The sequence below is a fragment of the Hipposideros armiger genome, unplaced genomic scaffold, assembly GCF_001890085.2.
Source record: "Hipposideros armiger isolate ML-2016 unplaced genomic scaffold, ASM189008v1 scaffold_141, whole genome shotgun sequence".
Taxonomy (NCBI): Eukaryota; Metazoa; Chordata; class Mammalia; order Chiroptera; family Hipposideridae; genus Hipposideros; species Hipposideros armiger.
The window spans coordinates 3219355-3234444 of record NW_017731491.1 but is presented as its reverse complement, the minus strand read 5'-3'; the positions used below and the strand labels follow the sequence as shown (position 1 = coordinate 3234444).

Here is a 15090-nt window from a genome sequence, read left to right as displayed (position 1 = left end):
AAAAATGTGTATTTCATAATAAAAATAATAAAAAGAAAATGTCATTATATAATAAATTTTTAAAGGAAACTAAAGAACACAAAAAAGACTGCAAAGAAACATGTCAAAATGATAACATTTTGGGTGGTGGATCATGGATTTTTATTTTCTCATCTCAGTATTTGTACATATTTTCTAAATCTTGTATGGTGAGCATGCACTGTTTTTATAATCAGGGAAAAATAAGCTATTTTTATGTATTTATTTATTTATTTATTTTAAATTGGGGAATTGGGGGATGGGAACAGCGCTGGGGAATTGGGGGAAGTGGAACAGACAAGTTGCTGTCTTTTTTTGTTCTTCAGTCTAGTTGTGGAGGACGTTGCTTCACTGGCCCAAGTTGGCACCATCATTGCGCTCTTCCCAGGCGAGGCAGATCAGTCGCCAGCTTCTGGACGGCCGCTCATGGAGGCTTGAGGGCCGCTCATGCTGGCTGCTGGCTACACACGGTAGCCCAAGGCAACCCCCTACCTATGCTGTCGACGGGTGACTCACCGCAACCCAGCTCCAGGTTGAGCTGTTGTTCAGCATCTTAGCTGTAGAAGGCAGTGTCACTGGCCCTCATTTGTGGGATCCGAACCGGGGCTCTCTGGCGTCCCAAGCCAGCTCTTAAACCAACGCGCCACTCAGCCAGACCAAAATAAGCTATTTTTAAAAGGGGGCAATAGACTGTGCTGACATGGGGAAATGCGTGTGATACAATGCAGAAAAAAGAAGTACATCTATCCGGCCGTGGAGAGAGACTCCCGGGGGCCACAAGGGCTTTCATTTGCTTATTCAGAGTTACATTAATGTTTGTACAGTAGAGAATAAAACAACATGTGCTGTAATCAGACAAATCAATGTAAAAATTAAATATCAGTGAGGACATGGGGACGAGGACTCTAACAGAATTCTCACACACCCTGCCTGGATAGGAGAATAAATGGTAAAACCTCTCTTGTGGGCCATCTGGCTACATCTGGCAGAGCTGCAACCCAACGACCCTGCCTCCAGGTCCCTCCACACATGACCTCTCAAGCAAATACACAGAGAGTCACAGGAGACAATCACTACAGCACTGTTTGCAATATAAGAAAATGGAAATAATTTCAGGGTCCATTCAACAGGAGCTACAATAAGGGAAACAAAAAATGTGATATGTTTGTACAAATAAATACTACACGACAATTTAAAAAAAAAAGGAAAGCGAGCTGTCACACCATGGGTAGATTCCATGAGGAGGGGCACAAATGCAGAACTGCAACGGTACCAGCTAACACATCTAGTGCCCTTGACATCCCCACACTATTCTAAACACTTGACATATGTAAGCTGACATACCCCATCCCCAAAATAGCCCTACGAGAAGGTTCCAGGTTTCACTATTATTCCCATTTTACAGATGACGAAACTGAAGCACAGAGAAATTAAGTTACCTGCCTGAGGTCTCACAGCTGGTAAGTGGCAGAGCCAAGACCTGAACCCCAGCAGTCTGATGCCAAAACACCACCATGACGCATAAATTCAGGCGACATCGTAGGGGCAGCTGGTTATCTCAGTTGCTTAGAGCGCAGTGCTCATAACACCAATGTTGCTGATTCGATTCCCCACATGAGCCACTGAGCTGCTCCCTCCACAACCAGATTGAAACAACTACTTGACATGGAGCTGATGGGTCCTAGAAAAACATACCGTATTTCTCATGTATAAGACACACCCTTTTTCAAAAAATTTGGGGTCTAAAAACTGGGTGCATCTTATACAGTGGTTGTAGTTTTTTTTTACTTGGATTTCCCGCTGAGGATGAGGCAATATGTGAAGACAGTGATTCGTCATCAGACACAGATGAGGACAAGCCTAATGGTTGGGAGTTTTGACAGCGATGAGGAGTTGTATGAATTTTATGATGAATAAAACTTGAGTTCAAGGCCGGCCAAGTGGCGCGATGGTTAAGAATTGGCTTGGGACGCCAGAGGGCCCTGGTTCGGATCCCACATATGAGATGGCCAGTGACGCTGCCCTCTACAGCTAAGATGCTGAACAACAGCTCAACCTGGAGCTGGGCTGCCGTGAGTCGCCGGCGACGGCGTAGGCTGCAGCCCCTGCTGCAGTGGATTGCCTCGGGCTACCATGTGTAGCCAGCAGCCAGCGTGAGTGGCCAGCAGCCGCAGTGAACGGCCGTCCAGAAGCCGGCGACTGATCTGCCTCGCCAAGGAAGAGTGCAATGATGGTGCCAACTTGGACCAGTGAAGCAACATCCTCCACAACTAGACTGAAGAACAAAAGGACAGCAACTTGTCTGTTCCCCTTCCCCCAATTCCCTGGCGCTGTTCCCATCCTCCAATGCCCCAATAAAAAAATTTTTTTTTAAATCTAAAAAAAAACTTGAGTTCAATAACTTTATGTAATACATTTTTTTTCAAATTTCGGGTCCCAAAATTAAGGTGCATCTTATACATGGGAGCGCCTTATACATGGGGAAATACGGTACTTTCCCCAATTTAAAAAAAAAGGACATTATACATATGGATTTTTAATATACACAAAAAACTAGTGTTTCTAGATACCTATCTTTAGATGTGAAAGTATTAAAAAAAAAACATGGACTGAGAAAAAACACACCAAATACCTGTGCACCTCTATGGACAGGGGAGACAGGGTAATGAGGCCAAGAAGGAGTGATCATAAGAACTTAAACTAATGATGTTTTATTTCTTTTATTTACAAATAAAGCTCAAAAAGTTAAATATAGAATTACCATATGATCCAGCAATTCAGGTTCCGGGTATAACTCAAAAGCACTGAAAGCAGGGACTCAAAAAGATAGTTGTGCACTTATGTTCACAGCAGCATTATTCACAACAGCCAAAAGGTGGAAGCCACCCAAGCGTCCACCGACAGATGAATGGGTAACCGAACGTGGTGTCTACATACAGTAGGCTAGTATTCAACCTTAAAAAGGAAAGAAGGACATGCTGACAGATACTACACTATGAATGAACCTCAAACACATTATGCTAAGTGAAACAATCCAGTCATAACAGGGCAAATATTATGACTCCACTCATGTGAGGTTCCTAGAGTAGTCAAATTCACAGAAAAAAAAAAACAAAAAAAAAAATCAGAAAGTAGAATGGTGGCTGCCAGGGGCTGAGGGAGGGGAGAATGCGGAGTTAGTGTTTCATGGGTACAAACTCAGAGCTAATGAAAAAGTTCCAGAAATGGATCATGGTGACAGTTGTGCAACATTATAACTATACTTCATGCCACTAAATGGTGCACTCAAAAATGGATAAAATGGTAAATTTCACATTATGTATATTGTACCACAATTTTTTAAAAGGTTTGATGAAAATGTAACAGAATGTTAACAACTGTCAATTCTGAGTCATCAATACTCAGGGGTTTGACGTGTCATTATTGTAGGAATCAAACAAACAAAACAAGAGCCTCAGTACAGCACAGGCTGTGGAAACAGAGCCGGTGGCAGGCAGGGCACCCCTCCCAGCCAGCTCAGGAGGCTCAGGCCTTCTCCTCTCTTCCCTCTGCCTCCTATTTTGCTGCCTTGTGGTTGCTATAGAAACAAGGGGCACCCTGGGCTCCCAGAGCTCATCCCAGGTGCTGCTAACTCCAAAAATAATGTCAGAGTGTGAATAAAATAAAAGCACATCTTCGTATACACGCACATCTGCCCTCCCAATTCATTAAGCAAGTGACTGCGTGTTCACGCGTGTGCCTGCAGTGATACCACAGCCCGGAGAGGTCTGTCCTCAGCAGCAGGCCTGGGGGCACATCGTTCCTGTTTGCCCATGTGGGTACACTTGCATATGTGTGGACACGTCAAGTGGTTACATGTGTCTACACAGCCCAGGGTTATTATTACTAATACCAGAAACATTGAAGGCAGGTAACACTTACCAAGTGCTAACTATATACCAGGCACTGTGCTCCAATCTTACCTGGATTATCTCCTTTAAACCTCACAACAATTGTAGCTCCATGTAGGTACTATTATTATCCCCAGATAGAGAAACTGAGGCACAGAGAGGTTGTTTAGCTTGCCCAAAGTCACCCAGAGCACATGAACCTAACCACTGAATCTGTACTGTGTGAGGAGAGAGCTTTAAATGTCACTGGTTCCCAAACAGCTGCAAACCCAGCTGCCCCTCAGAGGCACCACCTCTGGCCCTGATAACATACAGGTTTCCTGGCCCCACCCAGGTCTGAGGTAGCAGAGTCCCTAACTGGTCTGGTCCAGCCTAGGTTGAACTGACTGACAGGATTTGGACAGGGTGTGGCAGGGTGGAGACAGGAACTGTCCCTTCAAGTCCTATTCCTGGGCCCAGAAGTGGGCTTGGGAAAGTCTAGAACTCAAAGCTCCTTAATTCCAGATGGCATCTGGTAGTGACAAGGCAAAGGAAAAGGTGGCAATGGCTGCCGTGTCACACACACCCCAGGGCAGGGCTCCAAAAGTCACTTATGTGGCTTTGTGGCCTGCCAGGCACGGATTTCCGCCCACTCCACCCTCTCAGAATGAGCTGGGTGTGAGGTGAAGGATGACACTGCGGTAACCTGCTGGTTCACAGCCCAGCCCAAGGCCGGGAAGGGGCAGCTACCTCACCTGAAGAACAAAACAGTGATGCAGCCTGGGCTGGATAGGCTCCCACAGCCTCCGAGCCAATGTGACTTTTGAGGTTCTAGCTGCTCCAGAAGCATGAGGAAAAGCACTTGGTTCACACAGAGAAGGAAGTGTTCACAGAGGAAGCAGCTTCGAAGCTGTCTTGAATGTGCAGGGTGGTGCTAATTGAGGAGGAAGAAGTAAAGGCATTTTGTGCCAGGGGAACAGCACAAGCAAAGACATCGAGGCTGAAAAGTGCCAGAAAACAGCCAGTCACACCATCTGGCTGGAGCTAAAGGTCAAGAGGAAGCACAGTTGTAAGAAAAAAATAAACAAAAACTAGATGTACTGAGGCACAGGGAGGTCAAGTAACTTGTCCAAGATCACCCAGCTAATAGTCAGGATTTAAACATAGGCTGCCTGACTCCAAAGCCCAAAAACTGACCGCTAAGATGGGGTTCACCTGTTGTAACCTTTCTTCTGCACATTTTTTCAGAATGCTGTCAAGGCTTGGCCAGAAACAGTGGTTTTCAGCAGGGTGGGGAAGTTTTTATACCCCTCTCCCAGATTGTCACTACTAGGGGGCAGGTTGCTGGTATCTCATGGGCATGAGGGGATCTTTAAACAGTACTGACATTGGGTCCCACCCAGACATTCTGCTTTCCAATTCTGGCACTGGGTGCAACCTGGGCATCAGAAATTTTTTAAAGTCTCCTGGATGATAGCAAAATGCAGAAAAGTTCGGGAACTGCTGACTTTGGGGAGAGGGAGAGGATCAAACCATCTGGTGTGGACCAAAAACAGTGGATGCTAATGCCAGAAAGAGAAGTCACGAGGGAGTCAACACCACCAAAGACTGGCCAGCCCCCACCGACAGGGAACGGGCTGCAGGGATAAGCCAGTGTGGGATCAGCACTAACAAGGTCTTCCATCAGTGCCAGGGCGGGTAGAGCTAGAGACGGCTTTGGGGATGATGAATTAGTCAGAGCTGGCAGAGCCCAGAGGAGAAGGTTAATTAGACAGTCTTTGTCACTGTCTGGGCAGAAGATAATGGGCCTGAACCAGGAGGAGGGCGGGAGAGGACCAAACCCCGGTGGCAACCCAGTGACAGAGAAAGAACTGGATCTGGAAGAGAGAAAAGGTTAATTGAGAGTGAGTCCAATCTGGGGACAGAGCAGGAAATGACCAGTCAGCTCAAGGACAAGAGCACCAGAGAAGAGGTGATCAGAGGAGAGGGATTAGGGAGTCTACCAGGGAGAGATAGGAGATGAGACCTGAAAGGGATGACACCCCCGGAGCAAAGGTGGCACACTGGTGACCCGTGGGCTGAATCTGGCCTGCAGAATAGGCCTCATACAACTTTGTGGTTTTTTTTTTAATTCTTGAGTTAGTTGTCAAGATTTTGCCTAAAACTCCAGAGTTCCAGCCTCTCTTGCAAAGTGGAAGTTCTGAGGAGACAGGTGGCATTCCAGCAGAGCATTGATGTGTGCTTGCCAGGGCTCCCGGGCCCCTCACCATGGTGGTATTCGGCACTGCCAGATCCCTGCAGACGTCGGGTCTGTCTTCAGAAAGAAGAGTTGAGCTCCTCAGCCAGAAAGCTGTGAAGATGGAGGACTTGGTGGAGGCAGGAAGGAGCCAGGCGCTGCACAGAGACTGAGAGCTGACCTCTCGTGTCCTGATCCCACACCCACCACCTTTGTGCTGTGCCATCTCGCGTTAGGAATGTTCCCTACCCGGGGTCTCAGTGTGCTGATCTGGAAATAAGGAGGTTGAGGGCCATGATCTCTCGTTGTCCATCCTCATGTCCACTGGGCTCCTGTAGGTGGCCCTGCTTTTGAGATGAAGCCTGAAAAACCTGAACCCTTCCACCAAAGATCAGCCCAGGCAGTGAGAAATCCTAAATAAAGCCGAAGGGGGCAGTGTGAGCCAGCCAGGGAAGAGAAGGTTCTGGAAACAAGAACCACCCTCCAAAGTCTGACAGGCTCTCAGGGGAGAAAGGGATTCAGCCTTTCTGTTTAGGGCTGGGGGATAAGAGACCAAGCAGGGGAGGTTATAGACGCCAGATGAAGATAATGGTCAGCTTGAACAACCAGAGAGCTGCCGTGCGGCAGACCAGGCATCCATACAAGCCTGAGCTTCCGGAAACAAGCTGGAGGTAACTGAGCTCAGGCTGGGTGACTAGTTTTAGAGGCACAAGGGGCACACAGTGGCTTATTTGGCTTTTTTTATTTCAAGCCCCTAAGGTTCAAGGACTCCACAGATCTGGGGGTCTCTCCTAAAGGCTCCCCGCTTTCTCTCCCACCATTCCCAGGAAGCATTATCAGGAATTAGGCTCTGGACTCACTCTGCCTTCCAGAGAGAAAAGGTCTGAAAACACCACAGAAAGGCCACTTCTGTGCTCCCCTTGTCCCTCACCAGGACCACGGCCCCACCGCCAGACCCAGCAAGCCCTGAGGCCCACCCCACCCCAGCACAGCTTCACCCGGGGCCACCTCAGAGGCAGAGAGAGGAGCTAGCTCCTGGAGGAAGGCCTATCTACATCCCCTCCTGACACTCCCGCCCTCACTCCCTGCTCCCAGCCTGAGCAGCCAGCAGGAGGAAGGGGATAGGAGCAAGCACACACCCCACAACCCAGACACCTCTGAGTGTTGCTTGGACTCCTGTCCATCAGGACACACCCAAGGGTCTACAGGGTGAACAGGAAGCACAAGGGATGCACACGTGGGAGCCAGTCTCTCCCCAAAGCCCCATGGGAGCAATTCTTCCTAGCCCTAGCCAAATCAAGCTCCGAGTGAGCCAGGCAGAGCCCTCTGGCCTCCTCTCCATGGGACGCTGAGCCTTACCATCCTAGCGAGGCCAGCAGGCCTCTGGGCCTGGTGAAACCTGTGAAGAAGCTGAGTGCATGGACAGAGACCTGGGGGTCCACAAGGACTCTTTCAGGGAGCTGAATGGGGTGAGAGCACCCCCCAGGAACAGCTGACTCCAGGCCGGCAGGCCACAGGCTGCCTCCTCTATATTCTGCTCTCTGGTATCCCTGCCTTTGTCCCCGGTAATACAGTTAACCCTGTCCCATGGATCAACAAGGACCATTCAGTTCACCAGCCACACAGGAAACACCCTCACAGGGCCCTGGGACTAAAGCAGAGCCCCTCCTGCCCACACCTGTCTCAGAAGAGCCCCAATGCCCAGTACCTACTGGCCAGAGCTGCCAGCTGGCCCCCTGTCTGCCCATCAGCAGATACCCACGAGACCATCAAGACCCAGGGAGCTGTCTGTCCATCAAGAAATCAGAACAGAGACTCACCAGGGCTTCCTGGGCATGTTGGGGACCGGCCAGGATGAGGACCAAGAGCACACAAGTCCCTGGACTTTTGTAGTCCCAGCTGCCTGACAAATGCACCTCCAGGTGCCTCCCCAGTGTCTGGCAATGAAATCAGGCCACAGCCCAGTTGCCGGCTAAGCATCGGCCTGCCTTGCTTCTCCCTGTAGCCACTCACACCCCACGACTCCAGATCCCAAATCAAGCATGTTCGTGGTTACCATAGGAACTCGCTAAAGCCAAAAAAGGCACCACAATCACCCACATGGGCCCCCAAAGCTCATGTCCACCTGCACAGGCAAGCATACCACACGCCTACACACACCTACACACGCCAACACTGTACTCAGGCTCAAGGTCCATCCTAAAGAAGTCAATGAACCAGGGATACTGGAGACAAACAGGGACGTTCCCCTTGGCCCCACCAGGAATGTGTCTGAAAGTGGGTTCCCTGAGTGTCCAGTCTGCCCAGCTGTCAGTTACAAGGGCAGCCAGGGTTAACCTGAAGCTCACCTGCCAAAGACACTCCAGGAGCCGAGCGGGGTGGAGCCCAGGATCTCCGCCAGCTCCGCCTGCAAGGCCAGGGAGAGAGCACTGCCTGGCTTGTTTCCCTGGCCACAGCCCTGGAGATGTTGCTGCTGTTCCTCCTCTCCCTTCTAACGGAACGGAGGGGGTGTATATAAGGGTCACGATCGAAGCCAGCCACACAGGACGGGAGAGTGGCAAGAAGGGAGCAGAGATTGTACATTCAGAGCCTTACACCCTCCCTCGTCTTCACAGACGGGACCAACATCCAACCAAGGGCCCCCCCGGGAAGATGGAGGGTCTTCACCTTGACCCCTCCTGGGCCCTCACCTCCCACATCCAAACCACACAAAGCTCCAAGGTAGGGAGGGAGTCCACCTCCAAGATAGCTCCCCCATCAGTCCACTCTCCCCAACCCCCCTGCCACTGCCCCATCTCCAACCTCTCTAATGAGTTAGAAGAGGGCAGCCAGGGAGGCCCTCCATCTCAAATCTGGCTACAATACTCTCCAGTTTAAAACCCTTTGATAGCTCCTGGTCAGCCAGGGAAGCAAGCCCCGCCCTCCACACACAGCCCTCCTAGACATGGCCCACCCAATCCTGGCTGACACTCCTACCCTGGTTTTCTGCCTGGTAATAATAACCGCCCCCAGGTCCCTGCCGCCCCACTGCCTGTGTGCATTGCAGCTGCCTGGAGTGCCTCTCTCTTCTCCAAGCTGGTCTCACTCACTCTTGGAGACAGCTCAGGCATCATCAGGTCTCCAAGAAGCCTTCCTCCATGTCCTCTCTGAGAACGTCTCTGTTAGCACCTGTCACATCCCACTGCAATTGTCTGTCTATATGTCTGTCTCCCTATGGGCTGTGAGCTTTCATGAGCACAGGTTGTGTCTTTTTCATCTTTGCTTATCCAGCAACCCTGGGACCTACCACTGGGCTTGGAATGTAGGTGCCCACTAAAGTGAGCTGAACTGATTCAGCCTTCTAAGCCCCCAAGACACCAAGTTACCCCATCCTTGACAGCTCCAGCAAGCTCTCAGCAGATGCCCTAGGTGTGTGTAAGAGAGGAGCTGACTAAGATGGAGCAGCCCCAGAAGGTTCTAGAACATCTTTATGGTGTCTCAAGCATTCTTATCATCCACAGTAAACAAAGAGCTGGGGGAAGACGGGGAAATGGATTGCTGATCATGGCCCTCAACCAACACATGAAAAGAGCCATTAAATTGGAATCAAGGGGAAGACTGCGGGGGGGGGGGGCTTTCTGGAAGGAAGGCTAGAAAGCTGGAAGCACAGACATGATGCAGTAGCACCAGGGCCCTGACTCTGCTCTCTCACCCTGTGATGAGAATATGGCCTTGCTAACAGCACCAAGAGAACCAGATGTCTCAAGAAGTAATCATCTAGATTTTGTGCATAATTCACATAGAATGGGAATGGAAGCCCTGAGTTTAAAAGGGCTATGACATAGCAAGAAATTGAGCTTTCTAGACGTGGCAAGCTCCCATCCCCCATCCTGCATGGACAATGGCTCCAGCAGCCACCAGCAGGGACCCCAGGGACCAAGGGAAGGTACCCTGTGACACACTCTGTCTGCTTCTGCCCTGTGTGGTCAACTCACTTCTAATAGGATTTTGAATTCTTAGCTGGTGAAATCTGAAACCTAGAGTAGGAGTGGCTGTTTGGTGTCTTCTGGCTAAACCACAGGACAGCTGAAATGCTGCCCCAGCCAGGCCCTCTCCTGAGAGAAATAAGGACACAGTCACCTCTAGGCTCCATCATGAGCTTTCTCTCTATTCAGAGATGCTATCTCTAGTGACGAATAGCTGGGACCATGAATTAAAAAGTCAGATTCTTTTTCTTACAAGGCAATAGGTTGTAGATGTCCCTGTCATCAGAAGTGTGCATGATACTGAGCCCCCAGCAGTAGAGACAGGCTGCACTGAACCATCCCCATGCGCACCCAGTCCCATGATAGCCAGTCCCTGGGTGACAGTCATCTCAGATGGCTGGAACATGGCTTCCCAACCTGTGAAGCAGACAGACAGGCATATCTCTTTCTTTAGCAAAGAAGCATGGTCTCTTGAGAGGGAGGTCGGAGGCAGCAAAAAGGAGTGGAAGAAAGTACCTGAGGCTCCCAGCTCAGGTCCTCACCCTCTGTATGCTGCTTCAAGGACCTCCCTGAACAAACCACAGACACCTGGTCCCGCCAACCTGGACTTTCCTCTGCGGGGAATCTAGTTTGCCTATGGCTCAACAACTGCAGACAGGGACCTTATCTCATGCTGGCCCCAGAGTAGGCTGGAGAAGGGGGAGCCAGCCCAGCCTGCTGACCCTGTCTCTTTCTCTCCACCCCTCTACCTGCACATGATGGGCTAACTCTGATGACTCATGATTCATTCAGCAAATATAGACTGAGAACCTGCTAGGTGCCATGGTGTTAGATCCTTGGGAGCCAGAGATGAAGTGTACAGAGTCCCTGCTCCCAAAGACATCCTTTCATTCATGCCTGAATTCGCTTAGTCAACAGCGAGCACCTACCATCATCGAGGTCCTCAGAGAAATACAAAAGGACAAAAGTCATGAAGGTAAACTCCTAATGTCAAGGCGAGAAGAGGGCAGGTTAGACACGAGTCCAAACTTCCCATTTTACAGATGGGGAAACTGAGGCTCGGAGAGGTTAATGATTTTCCCATTTGTTAGCCTGGGGCTATAACCTCCCATCCCAACTCTTTCTCCTGCATGTACCGCCTCTGCCAGCCTCACTAGTGTTGCTGTGTGGCTCCATGCCCCTGCACCCTTTGCCTCTGAGGGGCCTTGTCATTCAGGCACAACAGACCCCTCTCAACCTGGGCCTCCAGCAGGGGGATGGGCCCTCCCACCCACAGCATTGTGGAGGCAGAGGTGCATTCTGTGGCCAAGGCACACAGACTCTACATACAATGGGAAAAGAAGGTGGGAAAGCAGGGTGGGGTTGGTGTTAACAACGAACGTATTTCCCCACGTATAAGACGCTCCCATGTATAAGACAAACCTTCATTTTGGGGCCCGAAATTTGAAAAAAATGTATTACATAAAGTTATTGAACTCAAGTTTTATTCATCATAAAATTCATACAACTCCTCATCACTTGCGGGAAATGCAAGTAAAAAAATCTACAACCACTGTATAAGACACACCCAGTTTTTAGACCCCAAATTTTTCGAAAAAGGGTACGTCTTATACATGGGGAAATATGGTACTCCACTCCAGCCTGGACTGAACCAGCCATGAAGTACAGACCCGGATTCAAATCCCAGCTGTATGACTTATTCACTGATGAGCTCGATCAAGGTTCCTAACCTCTCTAAGCCTGTTTTCTCATCTGTAAAATGCAGAGAGTGATGGTAGCTGCTTCATGAGCTGGTTGTGAAGCCTCAGGGAAACTGTGCAATGAAAATGTAGTACATAGTAAATGCTTGATAATGGTGGGGCCAGAACCCCTATCCTCAGAGCTACATGGCTCAGGAACACCTTCAGGAGTTGCATGGCTGTCTTCACGTCAAGGACACCAGGTCCCTGGAGCAGGAGCTGAGGCAATTGCGAGCACAGGTGCAGCCCAGGGATATCTGGTGCTCAGTAGAGTAGTGAGCAGGGCATTAGGAAAGAGAAAGATGTCTCACCCAGCAGAGAAAGAAGGAGCTATCTCGGTACCTGGGATAGCCCTAGCATGTGCAGTTAGCCAATAGACGGGTCAGTGAGTAGGGCCATATCCATATTAGGTACGGCCAATGGGGGAGCGGGAGGGGAGAGGGAATGGGTACTGAGCTTCCTTTTAGTCCCGAGGGGGGTGGGAGTGGCCTGATAAAACCTCCCATGGTTTCTGCCCAGCCCGCAATCCATCTTTCTTCTCTGGGAACTAAACCCTGCCACATAGAGAGGTGGCCGCAGCAGCCATATTCTATCCATGAAACTCCATCTCTCTAGCTGAACTGATTAGGCCTGGGGGATACAATTGACCCAAGCTGGGCCAATCCAATTCTCTCTCTTTTTTTAACAGCTTTATTGAGGTGTGATTTATATACCATACAAACCACCATTTTTTAAATTTACAATTCAATGGTTTTTAGTATATTCACAAGGTTGTGCAACCGTTACCATTATATAGTTCCAGAACATCTTCATTACCCCAAAAAGAAGCCTGTATCCTTTAACATGCATTCTGTTTATTTTCCCAACAGCCTCCCCAGCCCTAGGAAACCACTAATCTATATTCTCTGTCTCTATGGATTTGCTTATTCTAGACATTCCATATACATGGAATCATACAATAGGTGTTCTTTTGTGACTTTCACTTAGCATAATATTTTCAAGGTTCATCCATGTTGTAGCATATGTCAGCCCTTCACTCCTCTTGTAATGGCCAAATAATATACCATTGTATGGATATGCTACATTTTCTTTTTTTTTTTTCCACCCGCCCTCTACATTTTCTTTATTCATTCACCTGTTGATAGCCATTTGGGTTATTTCCACTTGGGGCTATTATTAATAACGCTGCTATGAAAATTCCTGTACAGGTTTCTATGTGGACATATGTTTTCATTTCTCTTGGATATATACTTAAGAATGGAAGCGTTGGTCTTATGATAATTCTATGTTTAACCTTTTGAGAAACTGCCTGATTATTTTCCAAAGCAGCTGCACCATTTTATATTCCCACCAGCAGTGTATAAGGGTTCCAATTTCTCCATATCCTCACCGATGCTTGTTAGTTTCCATTTTCTACATTATAGCCATCCTAGTGGCTGTGAGGTGGTACCTCGTTGTGGTTTTGATTTGCATTTCCCTGATGAATATGATGTTGAGCATTTTTTCATGTGCTTATTGTCCATGTATATATCTTCTTTGAGAAAATGTCTATTCAGATCTTTTGCCCATTTTTTCATTGTGTTGTCTTTATATTATTGAGTTATAAGAGTTCTTTATATATTTTAGATATGAATACTTTATCAGATATGTGATTTGCAAATGTTTTCTCCAATTCTATGGGTTGTCTTTTCACTTTCTTGATGATGTCCTTTGTAACATAAGTTTTTAAGTTTGATGAAGTTCAATTTGTTAATTTATTATTATTGTTTTGCTTGTGCCTTTGGTGTCATATCTAAGAAACCATTGCCTTGTCTAAGGTTACAAAGATTTTCATCATATTTTCTTCTAAAAGTTTTATAGTTTTAGACCTTACATTTAGGTCTTTAATCCATTTTGAGTTAATTTTTATATATGATGTGAGAAAGGGGTTCAATATCATTGTATTGCATGTGGATATCAGTTGTCCCAGTGCCATTTGTTGAAAGACTATTGTTCTCCATTGAATTATCATGACACCCTTGTTGAAAATCAATTGACCACAAATGTGAACATTAATATCTAGACTCTGAATTCTAGTCCATTGATCTATATGTCTATCCTTATGCCAGTACCAAACTGTCTTGATTACTGCAGCTTTGCAGTAAATTTTGAAATTAGGCATTTTGAAATTTTGAAATTGAGTATAGTCCTCTAGCTCTGTTCTCCTTTTTCAAGATTATCCTTGGATTTTCATATGAATTTTAGGATCAGTTATCAATTTCTGCAAAGAAGCCAGCTGGGATTTTGATGGGGATGGGTTTCCAGTTCCCGGTCAACCCCTCCCCAGCTCTAGCTCCACCTCCTCCCCTTGGGTTCCCTGAGGCACTCTGGGATTTTTTTTCCATAAACTCCATCTTTTGCTTAACCAGATTATACTGGGTTTTGTTTCTTGAAATCAAAAGAAATCTAATCAAGTACAGTAGGAACATGGTCCTACACACTGTCCCAATCATCTCAATACCACCTCCCCAGGGCCTAACCCCTCAGACTGTCCCCCAGTTACCCAAAGATCACACTGGGGTCGCAATCTCAACATTGGCCCATGCCGCCAGCCTTTCACTTCACCTTGTAACTATTGGGTCATTGGAAAAGTCATGACGTATTTTCCTATGTTTTTCATTGCAAAAATGCGTCACGACTTTTCCAACAACCCAATAGTTCCTTTCCAGGTTACATATATCACCTTTACCAGTTAAAACAAACAGGCCCTCTATAAATGCTTGTGAAATTGAACAAGATGTCCCAAGACAGCACCAAAAGACTCCTATCACTCTACACCCTTTAGTGTCTCTATTTCATGCCTAGCATCACGTTTAATATGCAGATAAGAAGATGTAGAATGGGCAAACATTGTTGTGCCCATTGGACAAAGGATACGGAAACTGAAATCCAGAGAACTTACGTCATGCCCGAGAGAATTGCCCTGAATGGTGGGCTGTACTGATGCATACCCATGTCAACCAGCACGGGCACAGGTGGGCCTATTGTCCTCTCCATCTTTAAGAGCTGTTTTAGGGGCGGCCGGTTAGCTCAGTTGGTTGGAGCGCAGTGCTCATAACACCAAGGTTGCCGGTTTGATTCCCACATGGGCCACTGAGATGTACCCTCCACAACTAGAATGAAACAACTACTCGGCTTGGATTCGGGGTGACCGGTTAGTTGGTTAGAGAGCAGTGCTCGTAACAGCAAGGTTGCCAGTTCGATCCCCACGCTCTCCACAACTA

General features: G+C 47.9%; 1 protein-coding gene across 7 annotated transcripts in view; it reads right to left on the bottom strand.

The window, feature by feature from the left end:
* The window catches only part of RAP1GAP2 (RAP1 GTPase activating protein 2), a 194863-nt gene that overhangs the window by 133147 nt on the left and 46626 nt on the right, over positions 1-15090 (bottom strand). The window contains exon 1 of one of the 7 annotated variants that reach the window (XM_019650500.1): positions 7944-7975. The exons of the other annotated variants lie outside the window; for them this stretch is intronic. Coding sequence (XP_019506045.1) covers positions 7944-7960 — 17 coding nt within the window. The 5' untranslated portion in view covers positions 7961-7975. Of the gene's footprint in view, positions 1-7943; positions 7976-15090 lie in introns of those variants that run through there. 7 annotated transcript variants of the gene reach the window in all.